Here is a 15,936-nt window from a genome sequence, read left to right as displayed (position 1 = left end):
AAGTTTGCAGCTGACCCCAAGCTGAATGGTGCAGTTGCTGCACTGGAAGGACAGGGTGCCAACCAGAGGGACATGGCCAGGCTGGAGAAGTGGGGCTGGGAGAACCTCATGAGGTTCAACAAGGCCAGGTGCAAGGTTCTACTGCTGAGTCAGGGCAATCCCCAGCTTCAATACAGGATGAGGGATGATGTGATTGAGAGCAGCCCAGAGGAGAAGGACTTCGCGTGCTGGTTGATGAGAACCTCAACGTGAGCCAGCAATGGTTGCTCGCATCCCAGAAGGCCAACCGTGTGCTGGGCTGCATCAGAAGCAGCGTGGCCAGCAGGGCGAGGGAGGGGATTCTGCCCCTCTGTTCCTCAATAGTGAGACCTCATCTGGAGTCCTGTGTCCAGTTCTGGAATCCTCAACATAAGAAGGAGATGGAGCTGTTGGAATGGGTCCAGAGGAGACTACAAGGATGATCCGAGGGCTGGAGCACTTCCCGTAGGAGGACAGGCTGAGAGAGTTGGGGTTGTTCAGCCTGGAGAAGAAAAGGCTCAGAGGAGACTTATAGTGACCTTCCAGTACCTGAAAGGAGCCTACAAGAAAACTGTAGAGGGACTATTCATAAAGGCTTGTGGTGATAGTACAAGAGGGAACGGATATAAACTGGAGAGGGGCAGATTTAGATTAGACATTAGGAAGAATTTCTTCACCATGAGAGTGGTGAGACACTGAAACAGGTTGCTGAGGGAAGTTGTGGCTGCTCCATCCCTGGAGGTGTTCGAGGCCAGGCTGGATGAGCCTTGGGGAGCCTGATCTAGTGGGAGGTGTCTCTGCTTATGGCAGGGAGTTGGAGCTGGATGATCTTTAAAGTCCCTTCCTACCCAAACTATTCTATGATTCTGTGATTCAGCAGCCCTTCTTGGCAACATGGATCATGTGTCTCTGTTCTGGTTCATTCTGATCTTGGGGGGGCCAGGTGTGGTGTTCTCATACCCTTGGACTCCCATCTTGAGTCAGCTTCTGATCTCTGTCCAGGATTACAAAGGTGAAGCCCATTGTTTTGTTGCATTGCTGGCAGATGAAGGGCTCTCTTCCGAAACCAGCCAAGGGTGTCCTGGGAGTCCTGCCTTTACTAAAAGCAATGACCACCAAATGAATTGTGGGGTTCCACCCCCTCCTTGTTGTTCTTCTCTCCTTTTTTTAAAAGTGCTACCATCAAACTGTGTGGGGAAGATGGGTTTCTTCTGCTTCTTGCACAAATCTGCTTTGTAATCTAATTTAGGTGCTTTAAAATTCAGGAAGTCTTTTAAGTGTAGGCTGTTAGTAATTTAGTGGATGATCTGTAGCTCTGGTTTCTGTCCAGAGCAAGGTTGCTGTTTATGCTTCAGCTTTTTATTTCATCATGGAAATTAATGGAGCAAGGAAAGACTACCTGGCAGGACAAGTAACCTCTGTAACTGCTTGTTTTTATGGAGATGTTAACTTTGCTTCCCTGAACTGAAGATTTGTCCCCTTGGATTCCTTTAATGCCCAGGTACCGAGTGTCCTCCCCGTTCTGGCTGGGCTCTGGAGGCAGGAACCATGTTGGAAGCAACGACCGAGAGGTTTTTTTGTTAATAAATAGGCTGATTTTGTTTTCCGCAGGTGGATTTGCGATAGTGTTTCTTGTGAGGACTAACAATGGGATGAAGTGTGCCCTGAAGCGGATGTACGTCAATAACGAGTACGACTTGCAAGTCTGCAAAAGAGAAATCCAAATCATGGTAAGTCACCGCGTTGTACTGGGACCACAGACTGGGATGGAATGGTGTGTGTGCCTGAGCAGCTTCTGCCTGGGATCCCTGCAGCAGCATGTTGCAAACTGTGTGTTCCCAGAGCAAAACTGTGTTTTGGAAAGATTGAACTCCTGGAGTCACGCGGTTGTGTGAAGATCTTGTAGTGAATTATGGAAAATGTAACTAGTTTCAGGGGAGAAGAAAAACACAGGAGCTGAAAAAGTGTAGGAGATCTCAGGAAAATGAGAGGAGGAAAAAACTCCTGTGTCAGCCCTGTGATTTAATGGGAAAGGGAAGAGGTGAGCGTGGTTGGGAGTGTTAGGCTTCAGCATCGGAATATCTTCACTTCAGGGCTAAAGTCTGCAGCCTTTTCGGCTTCCTCAGAAAAGGCTGATGATTCTGGGTACTGAACTCCCATCAGTGCATGGATGTGAGACCTTAATCGTGAGATGGATTGGTATCACAGCACCTTCTAATCTTTCGGGTTGGGATGAAGGCTGTCTCTGTGTCGGTGAGGTTGATACATTAAAAACAGTGTTTGTGGGGTGGTTACTGCCTGGGCTTTTGAAACAGAACAGTATTTCTGATAGGCACTAGGATTTTTCTCTAGATTATTGGATACAGGTAGTTCCGTTGTAGGGTCGCTGGTTTTAATATCTGTTTTAAACTTGGCGTCTCTAAACAAAGGAAAAATGAGAAGATCCCAGTAGATTTGCTTAGTCTTGTTTGGAGCCTGGTAGACGTAGAAAGTGCTGCCGAAGTTGTCTTCCAAGATATTTGCCCCATCCCTGGAGGTGTTCCAGGCCAAGCAGGCTGGAGCTTGGAGCTGATCCAGTGGGAGGTGTCCCTACCCGTAGCAGGGGGGCGAACTGCATGGGCTTTGAGGTCTCTTCCAACCCAACCCATTCCATGATCTTATACTGCTGACCATTTAGAGCAGCTGTAGGGTAGGGAAAGAAATAGAAAATCCTCATTGTGCTGATTTATGACACAAGGTGTAAATTTGGGACAGGTGATTTCATAGCAGAAGCTCTTACCTGTAGCCGTTCTGGGTGTGCTTTTCAAAGTGGCTTTAATTAGGTTAATACTTTTAAAGTTGACTTCTAAAGTATGTGTGACAGTGTCATGAAGCTTTGGGCCTGCTTTGTCATCACCGTAGCCAACGCTACGTGGGAAAAGTCAAGATTAGATCTTACATCAAAGATTTTAGCTGTGCTCACAAAGCTTGTTTACTTGGATTTTACTTGCTGGTGCTTTCCATTGTCTCCGTGCCTTTGGTGGCTCTTTGAAACGTGCGACTGACCTGGAAAGTGAAGGTGAGAAGTATCCCTCTGACTCAGCAGGGCCACATGCTCTTGTACCACAAGCACTGATCTTTGTCCTCAAGAACCAGGACATCATGAAAAGGAAATGTTTTCTTCTTTCCTAGCTTTTGCGCCATAAAGAAATATTTTAAACTTAACTGTGTGTTGTCACCATAAAGCATGAGAACATGGCCAGCAGAACCTTGATTTCTTTAACCGGTGAAGCTGAACATTGAACTGGTCTGGCTTTCACACCTGGGAGTGTGTGTGAAGCTGGCACTGCCAGGGAAGTCATGGACTAGTTTGGGACCTTAAAGATCATCTAGTTCAAATCCCCTGCCACAGGCAGGGACACGTCCCACTAGATCAGGCTGCCCAAGGCCCATCCAACCTGGCCTAGAACACCTCCAGGGACACTGCTTCCTGCAGATTTAGCATGTGTCATGGGAAACCGTTGGTAGGAGAACTTGTACTTCAATTCATTGAGTTGCTTCTAATAAGCTTCCTCTAAAAGCAGGGTTAAAATTTATTTTATTTACCTTAGTGGGTTTTTTTGAGCATGCGAAGATTGGAGATACATTTGCCAGCAGAAGGGTGGAAGGAGATGAGAAAAGTAAGCACAACGTGTGCTGTGTGAGGCCACCACAAAACATTGGCCTTGTTCTCCCCTCTACGCAAAGGAGCAGCTCCAGGTCGCTTGGCCTGGGCCATCTAAGGGCAACCTCTGAAAATCTGGACTGATCTCTGAACGCTCTGGTTCATTCGAGTGGCTCTTTCCATGCTGTTTGTCTCAGATCCTTCTGGAAGGAAAACAGGTAGAGGCAGACCTCAGGTTTGTTCGAGTTGTGAGTGGCGATGAATCCAAAGTGACAGAAGCTTGTGCCTAGACAGGAGAAGAGCCAGGAAAGCTCTGCAGTGTAGAGGAACCAGATGAAAACGTTGCTCACTCTATATGGCTGGTTTATGCTTTGAATTTATTTACCTTACAGCGGGATCTGTCTGGCCACAAGAACATTGTCGGATACATTGATTCCAGTATTAACTCAGTGAGCAGCGGAGACGTGTGGGAAGTGCTGATACTGATGGACTTCTGTCGAGGTGAGTACTGTTCAGCAGGTCGCGTTGTCCCTTTTCAGCGTTTACTGCAAACTTGCACAACATCTTCCTTTAAAAAAAGCCTGAGGTGTTCCTGGGCCTGGCCCTTCATCAGCTGCCAAGGAACTGTTCTCAACAAAGCAAAGCCAAACGAGACGTGGAGAAGTGGATAGGACATACGGCTATGTTGACCCTGTTAATGGGACTGCGACCAGCTTTGCTCCTGCCCAGGGTGCTCCTAGGTCCTTTCTTTTGTGGCCAAGAACCCTTAAACATGTGTTACTGCTTTCTGTGGGCTGGTCCATACAGGAAGTGGCTCTTCTAAAGCTGCTGGGCTGTGGAATGAAGTTCTTCTTTGCTTGGTCAAATCGCAAACTTTTTCCTCTTCAGTCAGGCTTAACGTTGTTCTGGAAGAAGCTCGAAATGGATAATGCAAAGCCAAAAAGTCTTCCTTCTACCTCTGACTTTGTTTGGCTGTCTTGAGCCAAGCAGACTCCTCCAGCCTTTTCCAGCTGTCCCAGAGCTTTGATCTCTTGTGGTTGGGATGTGGTGTTTGGTAGATGACAGATATGCTGTGCTCAAATGCCTCTTGCAGGAATAGCATGAAACAAGACCAGTGGTTTTGGCCAGGTGACTTCAGAAGCCTGTGGCTCTTTTAGATGGTGGCAGCTGATGGTAGGGGCTGTTCTTGGGACTGTTCAGCATTTGATCGAAGCCAGGTGCACTGCAGCAAGAACAACTCGATGCTAAAACAACTTCAACATAGAATCATAGAATCACCAGGTTAGAAAAGACCCGCTGGATCATCGAGTCCAACCATTCCCATCAATCACTAACCCATGTCCCTCAGCACCTCGTCCACCCGTCCCTTAAACCCCTCCAGGGAAGGGGACTCAACCCCCTCCCTGGGCAGCCTCTGCCAGTGCCCAATGACCCTTTCTGTGAAAAATTTCTTCCTGGTGTCCAGCCTGACCCTCCCCTGGTGGAGCTTGAGGCCATTCCCTCTCGTCCTGTCCCCTGTCCCTTGGGAGAAGAGCCCAGCTCCCTCCTCTCCACAACCTCCTTTCAGGTAGTTGCAGAGAGCAATGAGGTCTCCCCTCAGCCTCCTCTTCTCCAGGCATAGACAGTACTGTCCCCTCTTTGCTGCTCTATTTGTATATATATTTGTTTGACACTTGGCTTTAGTGTCAAACAGCTTCCAAACCAAATCGGTGTCTTTGTGTGCAGAATTGTGCTCACTCTAAGTGCAAAATATTGACAGCTGCACTATCTATTAAGCTCAGCTTTTATTTTGCACCATGAAAACAGAGGTTTCTGACGCTTGTGACGGGAAATGTTACAATTTCGCTTTGCCAAAGGTTCAGAAATATTTTTCTGTGTGTATAGGGTGTTTTGAGGGGAAAAGAACTTTGTGGATTGTTTTGAAAAGGCCTTGACAGCAACAAAACCTCAAAGTTGAGGCAAATTCAGGACTCATTCATGAAAACTCCCTTTGGTTTGTAACCAGGGGAACTCCAGAAAGACGGATTTGGGTTTGGGTTTTTTTGCCAGTCTATGATTTTAGCCAAGTTATTCAGTAATGGGAGGGACTTGAGTGTCTGTCTTTCTCCCTCCTTGTGCTTACATGTGGCGAAGTATTTTGTGGACTGTGGGTGTCCCAAATTCAGCTCTTTATTCTTCTAGTCTGACAAAAAAAAAGCCTTATTTTGAGGAAGAAAGAGAATGATGTGGCTTAGTCAGAATTACATTTGAGTGTTAATGCAGCCAAGCGAACGCAGGCCTTGGAAGCAAACTTGCTGCTCTTGAAGCATTGTTGGAGGGCAAGAGGAGATGTCATGCCTGCCAGCAGATTTGGAAGCCCCCACCCCAGGATTGAGGCAAAGAAATGAGAACGAACCAAGGTGGATAAGCAGATGACAAAAAACCTCATGGGAAGGCTTGGTGCAAATGTTGAATTTGAACTCATGAACTTCTCATGCACTGACTGTGCCACCACAGTCTGGGGAACTGAGTAGGACGAGGTGTGTCTGGAAACTGGGGCTCTGACCAGGCCAGACCTCACTTTGCGTACCTGCTCTGATCCTTGGTGCTTGTTTCTCCACAGGGGGGCAAGTGGTGAACCTCATGAACCAGCGCCTGCAGACGGGGTTCACTGAGAACGAGGTCCTGCAGATCTTTTGTGACACCTGCGAAGCCGTAGCCAGGTTGCATCAGTGCAAAACGCCAATAATCCACAGGGATCTGAAGGTGAGTTGTGGACTCGAGTAACACAGCAAGGAGTGTGCATCCTCCTCACCGTGTCTGCCCACGCCACAGCAGATGGGCTTTGAGTCCTGGTCCTGTGTTTCTGTTGTTAGTAATGAGGTAAAAATAGGCGTAAATACCTCTTTCTGCTGGAAGATGAAAAAGAAAACAAACCTCTCCTTGCTGCTTACCATATGTTTGCCGTCTATAGATCTACTTAAACACAAATGTTTGTGAATAATTCTGTTTTGCACAGATGTGCCAGCATGTCTTTGATGAATTATTCATGGTGGTTTTCTTCCACCTGAAACCCTATCGGGGTTCCGATAGCTCACACAAAGCATGCTCTAGGTGTGTTGCCTGGGCCCACATTAAGAGGATCCCTCCTGAGATGTTGGCCTTGGGGCACGAGCCGTTAGAAGCTTTTGAAACTGCCCTCTAACTCTCTGTTGACCGGGGAAGTGCCCTGTAAAACTCTGTGTGCTCAGCTGGGAACTGAGGTAGGCCGGCGGGGAGAGCGTTTGAACAATCCCATGCCTGTAATCAAACAAACAGACTTTCCTCTCAACTAGCTCATAAAATGTCTGAGTAATAAATATATCCAGCTAAGACGAGGCTCCTGTGGAGGCTCGTGTGTACCTTTCCAATTCAGATATGGTTTGTGGGTTGGGTTCTGCTTTCGGAGCCCTTAATAGATGCTGGTTTTGTGCCACTGGCCATTGTTTTACAGGAGCAGAAGACACCACCCGTGCCAATAAGAGCCAGGTAGTGCAGCGAAAAAAACCTTCAGAGCTTGGTGTGCTTCAGTGTGTTCCAGTGCTGACCCCACAGTCAGTTTGGGAGCGTGAAACAAGTCACATGTGTTTGTTCTCCAGTGAAATAAATTTGAGGCCTGGGTTTAAAGCTCTGAAGGTCTGTGAGCAAGAGAGATTGGTGTGAGAGGATGGGGCTTGGGAACAGGACCCTTTACAGTCGATATCAGCTCCTGCCGTCACCTTTAGGGTGCATCCCAGCAGGGTTTTAGTAAAGAACAAATGTCTTGTGTGGCCTGTGGATAAAGCCTTGGGTGTGGGTGGTGGGTTAGGGAGTTGACTTTGAATGTTACATCTTACGCTGAGTTGCAGTTGAAGTGGACTATTACTGTCTGAGGTCCAGCCCACTGCTGCGTGCTCAGGTCAGGGCAGGTTTTGGAAGGCTAGGCCCTGTGTGGGGCTGAGCTCAGGGTCAGAGAGCTGGTCCTTCTCTGCTTGGAGACAGGTTTCCCAGTTGAATGTTGCATTATTTCTGTCGTGGTAACCTTCGGAGCTCCAGTCACAATTGGGGATGAATGAATGATTTCAATATGTTTTGACTTTGAGTTCAAATTTAACAATACCAAGGAGAAGCTGCAATTCCAGAAATGATTAACGACCAGAAAAGTTCTGTACAGGTTCTGAATGTAAGGAGAGGCATCTGTTGAGTAAGTGTTCTATTGGGGTGAACATAATTCTGTTCAAGAGTGAGCAGATGTGGACTTTGTGGACAGCTGCATGGAGATCGGAGGCTTTCTTTGCTTTCTGCTCTTTGACATTCCTCTAACACTGGAGGTTCCTGCCCAGAGTGCTCTGCCAGCAGAGGGATAGCGTGAATAATCTTTAAGTCCTTTCAGACAAGCACAGCTGGATTGGTTTCAGCAGCTGGCGGCAGTGGTTATGAATTAACCCAACAGGCTTTGCCTGAAATGGAACAACCTCTCATTGGCACAGTCTCCAGCTGGTGGCAAGTGACCAACAGCAGCACCTGTGAGCAACATGCCTGTAGGGAAAAGTGGGCATCTCCCTGTGAAGAAAGGCCCAAAAAAGGATAGAGGGGTACGACATGTTTGAGAGAAGCCCTACAGAGAAGGACTCGGGGTGCTGATTGGTGAGAAGCTCGACACAAACTGGCAATGTGTGCTCACAGCCCAGAAGTCCAGCCGTGTCCGGGGCTACACCAAGAGAAACATGGTCAGCAGGGTGAGGGAGGGGATTCTGCCCCTCTACTCCACTCGCATGAGACCCCACCTGGAGCTCTGTGTCCAGTTCTGGAATCCCCAACATAAGGAGGATACGGAGCTGTTAGAATGGGTCCAGAGGAAGCTACAAGGATGGTCCGAGGGCTGGAGCAGCTCTGCTGTGAGGACAGGCTGAGAGAGTTGGGGTTGTTCAGCCTGGAGAGTAGGAGGCTCCAGGGAGACCTTAGAGCAGCTTCCAGTATGGAAAGAGGCTGCAGGAAAGCTGGGAAGGGACTTTTTACAAGGGCCTGTGGTGATAGGATGAGGGGCAATGGCTTTAAATTGGAAGAGGTAAGATTTAGATTGGAAATTCATCACTATGAGAGTGGTCAAGCCCTGGAACAGGTTGTCCAGAGCAGTGGTGGCTGCCCCATCTCTGGAGGTGTTCAAGGCCAGGTTGGATGAGGTTTTGGGCAGCCTGATCTAGAGGGGGATTGACATTACATGACTTTTAAGGTCACTTCCAAGTCAAACCGTTCTATGATTCTATGATCTCTGCTTTCTCCCATCACCCACCTTTGTAATTCCAAGTCTTGTCCTGGTGCCACCATCAAGCCCTTACTTGGAATTGGCTTGAGTGTATCTGTGTTCAGCGTGTGACCTGTAAGATTGTTCCATCCTCTTCTGGTGAACCTTTGTATCGACCACGTTAAGAACATGCCTGTGCTGGAAGCGGTTGGTGCCCTTAGATGGCACATTACATTCATTTCTTTACTGTGAAATACTGAACAGGCTTTCAGAGGCAATAGTGAGTGGTGCCGTGGGAGGAAGGGAAGCTGAAACGTTTCAGAAGAGACCTGAGGGCACTGGAAAGAAGTCAGAAAGTACCTAGGACATGCACCCCTCCCAGATTGCTACCTGGACATAGGCGTACCACCCTTGGAAGCCACTGCTCCCATGGGAGGATAATGTCTGTTTGTTCTGCTCGTTAAAGAAGCGTTAATCCTTACCGCTTGCCAGGCTGTGTCATAGAATTGTAGAATTGCTTGGATGGAAAAGACCTTTGAGGTCATCAAGGCCAAGCTTACCTGTCCACCACTAAACCAGATCCCAAAGCACTTCATCTCCCCATATTTTAAACACCTCCAGGGATGGGGACACCACCACCTCCCTGGCAGCTGTTGTAGTGCCCAAGAACCGTTTCTGTGCCTTTGCAGTGTTTTCGACAACTTTACTGCTGGTGTAGTGGGAGAGCAGAGAGAGAAATGAGCTGCACTCTGTAACGGCCACAACTTAATGCAAGTTGTAGTTTCCCGTAAAGATTTTTGGGGGGGGCTCGACAGGACTCAAAGCGCTGGGCATGTCAAAGGCTGTGGCTGGAGCTGTGGGTGCTCAGCGGTGCTGGAGATGGGATGGCAGCTTTCTGAGTGTTGGACTGGAAGGAGGTACCTCCATACTCCTTAAAAAACACAATTTTCCTTGTCCTGGCAGCCCATAGTGGTATTTTGGGTACTTTGTTTAGCTGCATGTTTGCCTTTTCCTGGAAGTCACTGAAGAAGTCCATTTGCTGGGTGGTCCTACGCTGATGTTTAATGATCCTGCTGATGTTTAATGAACCTGCAGGGCATCGCAGTCAGAAGATACCTTGGCTTCTCAACCAGATGAAGTGGAAGGGCTCTTCTGGAAATGTTTGAGGAGTATTTGCAGGGAATGGGCCATAATGGGTGATTTGCTAGGGAGAACATCTGTTTGCAATGCTTTATTCAAAGCAGACTGAAAGCAGAGGGAGGAAGGGACGTTGTTTAACCCTTGGTTTCGAGCCAGCCTCAGCTGCTCTAATTTGGCAGCATTTTCTGATGTTTAAAATGCTGACTCCTTCTTTTTCTTTCCTTCTTGTAAAAAGTACCTCTGATGGGGAGGTCTGCTTCTGAAAGGGTTTGTAAGCAAACACTTAGAGAATCATAGAATGGCTTGATTGGAAAAGACCAGATCATTGATACCAACCGTACCTGTCCACCACTAAACCTGAGCACCTCATCAGCCTGTCTTTTAAATCTCTCCAGGGATGGGGACTCCACCACCTCCCTGGGCAGCCATTCTGGTGCCCGATAACCCTTTCAGTGAAGAAATTTTTCCTGATGTCCAATCTGAACCTCTTTTGGCACAACTTGAGGCCATTTCCTCTCATCCTATCACCTGTCAGTTGTGAGAAGAGACCAACTCCAACCTCGCTAAGATGTCCTTTTAGGCAGTTGTAGACAAGTGATGAGGTCTCCCCTCAACCTCCTTTTCTCCAGGCTAAATAACCCCAGGTCCCTCAGTCACTCTACAGAAGACTTGCGCTCTAAACCCGTCCCCAGCTCCGTTCCCTTCTCTGGACATGCTTCAGCCCCTCAGTGTCCTTCTTGGAGTGACAGGCCCAAAATTGAACCCAGGATTCGAGGTGCGGCACCACCAGCATCGACACCACGGGGACAATCCCTTTCCTGCTCCTGCTGGCCACCCCATGGCTGATCCAAGCCAGGTGCTGGTGGCCTTCTTGGCCACCTGGGCCACTGCTGGCTCATGTTCAGCCGCTGTCGACCAACACTCCCAGGTCCTTTTCCACCCAGCAGCTTTCCAGCTGCTCCTGCCCAAGCCTGGAGCTGCTCGGGGTTGTTGCCTTCCAGTGTACGACTCGACACTTGACCTTGTTGAACTTCATACCGTGATGTGGTGATATTTTTGAAATACATGAGCGGTGTGTTTTATCTCATTGTTCTGTGCAAGCATTTGACATTGACTGAAGATAAATACATTAAAAATCGTACGCATCCCTTTGAGAGAGCACGCATTAATGGAACTGAAATACAGGATGCTCTGCCCAAGCAAAGAGCTGAGCCCTTGTTTTTCCACATCTTGTGTCAGTGTCGTAACATTTACGTGGCTTTCTTAAGGTGGACGCAAGCTGGCTTTCTGTTACTGCATGGTTAAGTGTGAAGATTTAGGGAAAAACGGTGACTTCACTGATTTCATAGTTGTTTTTTCCAGCTATCCCAGGTGTTTGTTTCTGCATTTGTTGTCTGATTCAAGCTACCCAATAATATTTAAAAGAAAAGTGTCGTCTTGGCAGAACCTCTGCCATCATTTAGGGCACAGGGGGTTCCTGGCTTATCCCTGCGAGCAGCTCAGGTCTGAGCACAAGCTCGTGTTTGTTTTGAATGAGACCCGAAGGTGAAACGCAGGTGGAGAACTAGAGATGTATCGTAATTTCATGAAGTGTAGACATGTGTGTTTTACCACAGGGCACTAAGCACAAAGCATGCTCAGCATAAAAGCCCAAACTCTCGAATACTCTGTGAAATCAAGTTTTACTTAACTCATTGCAACAAGAAAGGTAACAAATGCTTAGTAGTGATTAACAAGTTAACAATTAACAGCTTTCAAGGCAGTGCATCTAATCATTGCTTCAAGAGAATAAGTATAGTAATTAAGAAAGATATATCACCAATTGCCCTATCATCATCATCCAGATCCGCAGTCAATGGGGAGTCCCCTTTTCACAGTGAGGATTTGGAGAGGCTGTCCCAGCAGCTGGGGCTCCAACACAGTTCATCTGCTTGTAGGTGAGGTCTCCAACCACTGCTGCAAGGGGTCCAGCTTTTATATCATTGAATAAACAAGTTGCCTCACCCCAAAATCACAGAGTCTCTGGCCCCAGCTGCTTACTGCCTCTCTTTCTCACGCTCTCTAGCACAGTCCACCGATAGTAGAGACGCAAGAAGTTACAGATTAAACAGATTCAACCCTATGCAGTGCTGTAGACTGGAAGAAGTCTGGCTGGAAACTGCCTGGAGGAGAAGGACCTGGGGGTGTTGGTTGAACAGGAGCCAGCAGGGGCCCAGGTGGCCAAGAAGGCCAAGGGCATCTTGGCTTGGATCAGACACGGCGTGGCCAGCAGGGCCAGGGAGGTTCTTCTCCCTCTGGACTCGGCCCTGGGGAGACCGCTCCTCGAATCCTGGGGTCAGTTCTGGGTCCTCACCACAAGAAGGATGTTGAGGCTCTGGAGCGAGTCCAGAGAAGAGCAACGAAGCTGGGGAAAGGGCTGGAGAACAAGGATTGCGAGGAGCGTCTGAGAGAGCTGGGGGTGTTTAGGCTGGAGAAGAGGAGGCTGAGGGGAGACCTCATTGCTCTCTGCAACTCCCTGAGAGGAGGTTGTGGAGAGGAGGGAGCTGGGCTCTTCTCCCAAGGGACAGGGGACAGGACGAGAGGGAATGGCCTCAAGCTCCACCAGGGGAGGTTCAGGCTGGACATCAGGAAAAAATTTTTCATGGAAAGGGTGATTGGTCCCTGGCAGAGGCTGCCCAGGGAGGCGGTTGAGTCCCCTTCCCTGGAGGGGTTCAAGGGACGGGTGGATGAGGTGCTGAGGGACATGGTTTAGTGATTGATGGGAATGGTTGGACTCGATGATCCAGTGGGTCTCTTCCAACCTGGTGATTATATGATTCTATGAAACAGCACACACAGCAACGCGATGCGCATCTTCCGTGGGTTACTTGTACTGTTTTAGGTCTGTGGATCGGGCCCTGTCACTTCACGGTGTGTGCTGACATCCACCTGCCCCATCTCTGCCCCGCTGGACGGCGAGGGGGAACTGCCGGCCCCTCGCAAAGCCAGGGCAGCTGGTAGGAGCTGGGCCAGCTTGACTGTGGGTTGTAGGAGCTGAGGGAAGCTGAGTTCTAAAGACACCAGGACACGGTTCTTGTCCTGAAGCTCCCAGTAGTCTTATAGAGGCAAGGTGATGTGCTTTCAGGAGAAAGGAGAGGTAGCAGGATGGCAGGCAGTGTTATCAATCTGCTTCTGTGATTTGACTTGTGGTTTAGGCGATGTGACAGAGATTTGATGCATGTTTTCTTTGCTGTCATGTTATGCCTTTGTCAGATGTGTCTGATATGTCTTCAGGCACTATAAACCGTGGCTCCTCTAAAGGAAATCATTGTCTGAGCGATCCTGTGTTTGTCTGTGATGCTTGTAGGTTGAAAACATCCTGCTGCACGATCGTGGCCACTACGTCCTGTGTGACTTTGGAAGTGCTACTAACAAATTCCAGAACCCTCAAACAGAAGGAGTGAATGCAGTGGAGGAGGAGATCAAAAAGTAAGTGTGCTTTTCCTTTTCAGCTTGGGCACAGGTTGTATTTGAAGGGTATGTACCGGGAGCAGACTTTACTCGGGCCTGTTGCAGCAGATTGGATGCAGCTGCACACAAGTGTCTGCTGCAGGTACAGAAGTGCCTGGGGGAAGGTGAGACGATAAATTGAGCTTGATGTAATTGCTTTGGACCTGAAAGACTGAGTGTACTAATGCAGAGAAGCTGCATACCTTGAGGAGGTAGTGACATGCTCCGTTACGTGCGGGGCCAGCCTGTCGCTGTCCTTCGGGTGCCTTGGCATTTTGGAAGCGCAGCAAAGCCGATGACAAAATCCCTGTCCTGCATGAGCCACTTGTCATAAATCCTTGCAGTGACTAAGGGAACGTGTGGCCTAACTCCTCATATAAAACATAAGGACCTTGGAGCATCTGCTCTGGCTCTTTCTCTGGCTCCGTGCACCACCGGCTGCCACAGCAGAAATCCTAGACCTGCTGGTAGGAAATCTCATCCTAAGAGTGTCCTGAAGCGTGGCACCACTTCCAGCTTCTCTGTGTTGAGATGAGGCAGATTCGAGCTGTAGTTTGAGATACCAACCTCTCACTTGTTCACAAAGACTCGGAGCAAGAGTCCGCTGTGGAATTCTCTTCATTAGGAGCCACATGTGCTTGTAATACGGTTGGTCAGGGCCCCAGCAGTGAGGGCGTTGCTGAGGACATTTGACTGCTGACCTTGATAATCCTTGAATAGTTCTGTTCTAGTTCTTAAAATGACTGCACAGTTTATCAGTAAATCGCTTGCTCTAGGAAGGATTTTGGTCACTGCTTTGGTTTCACAGGGCAGTTGGCAGTCGTACGTATTTTATTGTTAGAGGGATGTAGCAGATGCTGACCTTAAAAGATTTTCCAGTAGATTATTTATGGTATCCCTTCCCCTAAAATGAATAAGGAAAAATTGAATTTTGAATTATTAGGAAATGTGACAGTGAAAACGCGTCTGGTGCCCATTTTGAACTCACCAAAAGATCTTTCTGCTGCAGGTACACTACGTTATCCTATAGAGCACCAGAAATGGTCAACCTGTACAGCGGCAAACTTATTACTACAAAAGCAGATATATGGGTACGTATAAAAACTGCTTTGTGTCCTACAACCAGTTGCTTTCATTACTGTAGTGACAGGGTAACTTTCTGGCTGGGACTAACCTTGTTTCCTTAAGAGTCTGGGCAGTTTCTGAGCAGAGAGTCCCTCTGCGTGATATTGTGATGAGTTGAGCAGAGTGGTTTGTGGATAAACCGTGCGTGCTTCTTCATGTGCTCCCTCTCATGTGGTTTGAATTTAGAGATGTATGAAATGCCGGCGTTGAACAGTGCAAACCTGATTTCAAATCTGAATTTTGGGGTTTAACTCTTAAGAGTATTGTGGCTTCGTGTGCCTGGGTTGGGTTTCAAGCAAGTGAAATCACAGTTACCGGTCAGAACTTAGTAAAAACTGAGAAAATAGACCTTCTCCTTGGGGCAATAGCTTGATCCTCCTGGGCAGTGTAACACGGGGCCAGGTTGTCCAATTTGACCAGAGTCCAGGCTTTTGCACTGCTCTTTGTAGTGATCCCTGCAATCTTGTCATGCATTTCATTGTAAGAGCAAAATGCAACTGTGGTGTTACTGGCTAAGTGAAGAGTGGAAGACGTCCCTTTAGCTGTGGTCGACGTGAAAAGAATTCTGTGCTGTCTCTAGTGGCAGCAAATGGGCCGTGCTCAAAGTGCTGATCCAGAGTGTGTCTGTGTGACTTTTGAATCATAGAATCACTAGGTTGGAAAAGACCTTTGAGGTCATCAAGCCCAGCTGTACCTGTCCACTACTAAACCAGATCCCTAAGCACTTCATCTACCTGTCTTTCAAACCCCTCCAGGGATGGGGACTCCAACACCTGCCTGGGCAGCCATTCCAGTGCCTGAGAGCCCTTTCAGGTCTCCTGATTTTTAATCTGAACCTGCTCTGGTGCAACTTACCTGTAACTTGGGAGAAGAGACCAACACGCACCTCTCTACGACCTCTTTTCAGGCAGTTGTAAACAGTGCTGAGGTCTCCCCGCAGCCTTCTTTTCTCCAGCCTAAAGAACCTCAGGTCCCTCAGCTGCTCCTCATATCCTTTGTTATCCAGCCCCTTCCCCAGCTCTGTTCCCCTCTCTGAACACACTCCAGGACCTCATTGTCTGTTTCATAATGAGGGGCCCAGAACTGAACCCAGGATTTGAGGTGCGGCCTCACCAGCACTGAATATGGGGACAGAATCACTTCTCTAAAGTCTGAGCCCCGCGGAGGGGAGGCCGTGGCTGTAATAGAGCCTCGGGGGCAGCCGAGGAGACCCTGGGGGTCTGTGTTTCTTCCTGTGGTCATGTGGAAAGGCTTGGAATTCCCTAGCATGGAGGGAATT

General features: G+C 48.4%; 1 protein-coding gene across 7 annotated transcripts in view; it reads left to right on the top strand.

Annotated features, from left to right (window-relative positions):
* Nucleotides 1-15,936, top strand: part of AAK1 (AP2 associated kinase 1) — a 90,830-nt gene that overhangs the window by 26,890 nt on the left and 48,004 nt on the right. For all 7 annotated transcript variants that reach the window (XM_069877710.1, XM_069877709.1, XM_069877715.1 and 4 more), the window contains exons 2-6: nt 1,630-1,748; nt 4,054-4,162; nt 6,264-6,406; nt 13,390-13,511; nt 14,542-14,623. In XM_069877710.1, the coding sequence (XP_069733811.1) occupies nt 1,630-1,748; nt 4,054-4,162; nt 6,264-6,406; nt 13,390-13,511; nt 14,542-14,623 (575 nt within the window). The remainder of the gene's footprint in view (nt 1-1,629; nt 1,749-4,053; nt 4,163-6,263; nt 6,407-13,389; nt 13,512-14,541; nt 14,624-15,936) is intronic.

The sequence above is a fragment of the Phaenicophaeus curvirostris genome, chromosome 27, assembly GCF_032191515.1.
Source record: "Phaenicophaeus curvirostris isolate KB17595 chromosome 27, BPBGC_Pcur_1.0, whole genome shotgun sequence".
NCBI classification, from domain to species: Eukaryota; Metazoa; Chordata; class Aves; order Cuculiformes; family Cuculidae; genus Phaenicophaeus; species Phaenicophaeus curvirostris.
This window is presented reverse-complemented; position numbering and strand designations above follow the sequence as displayed.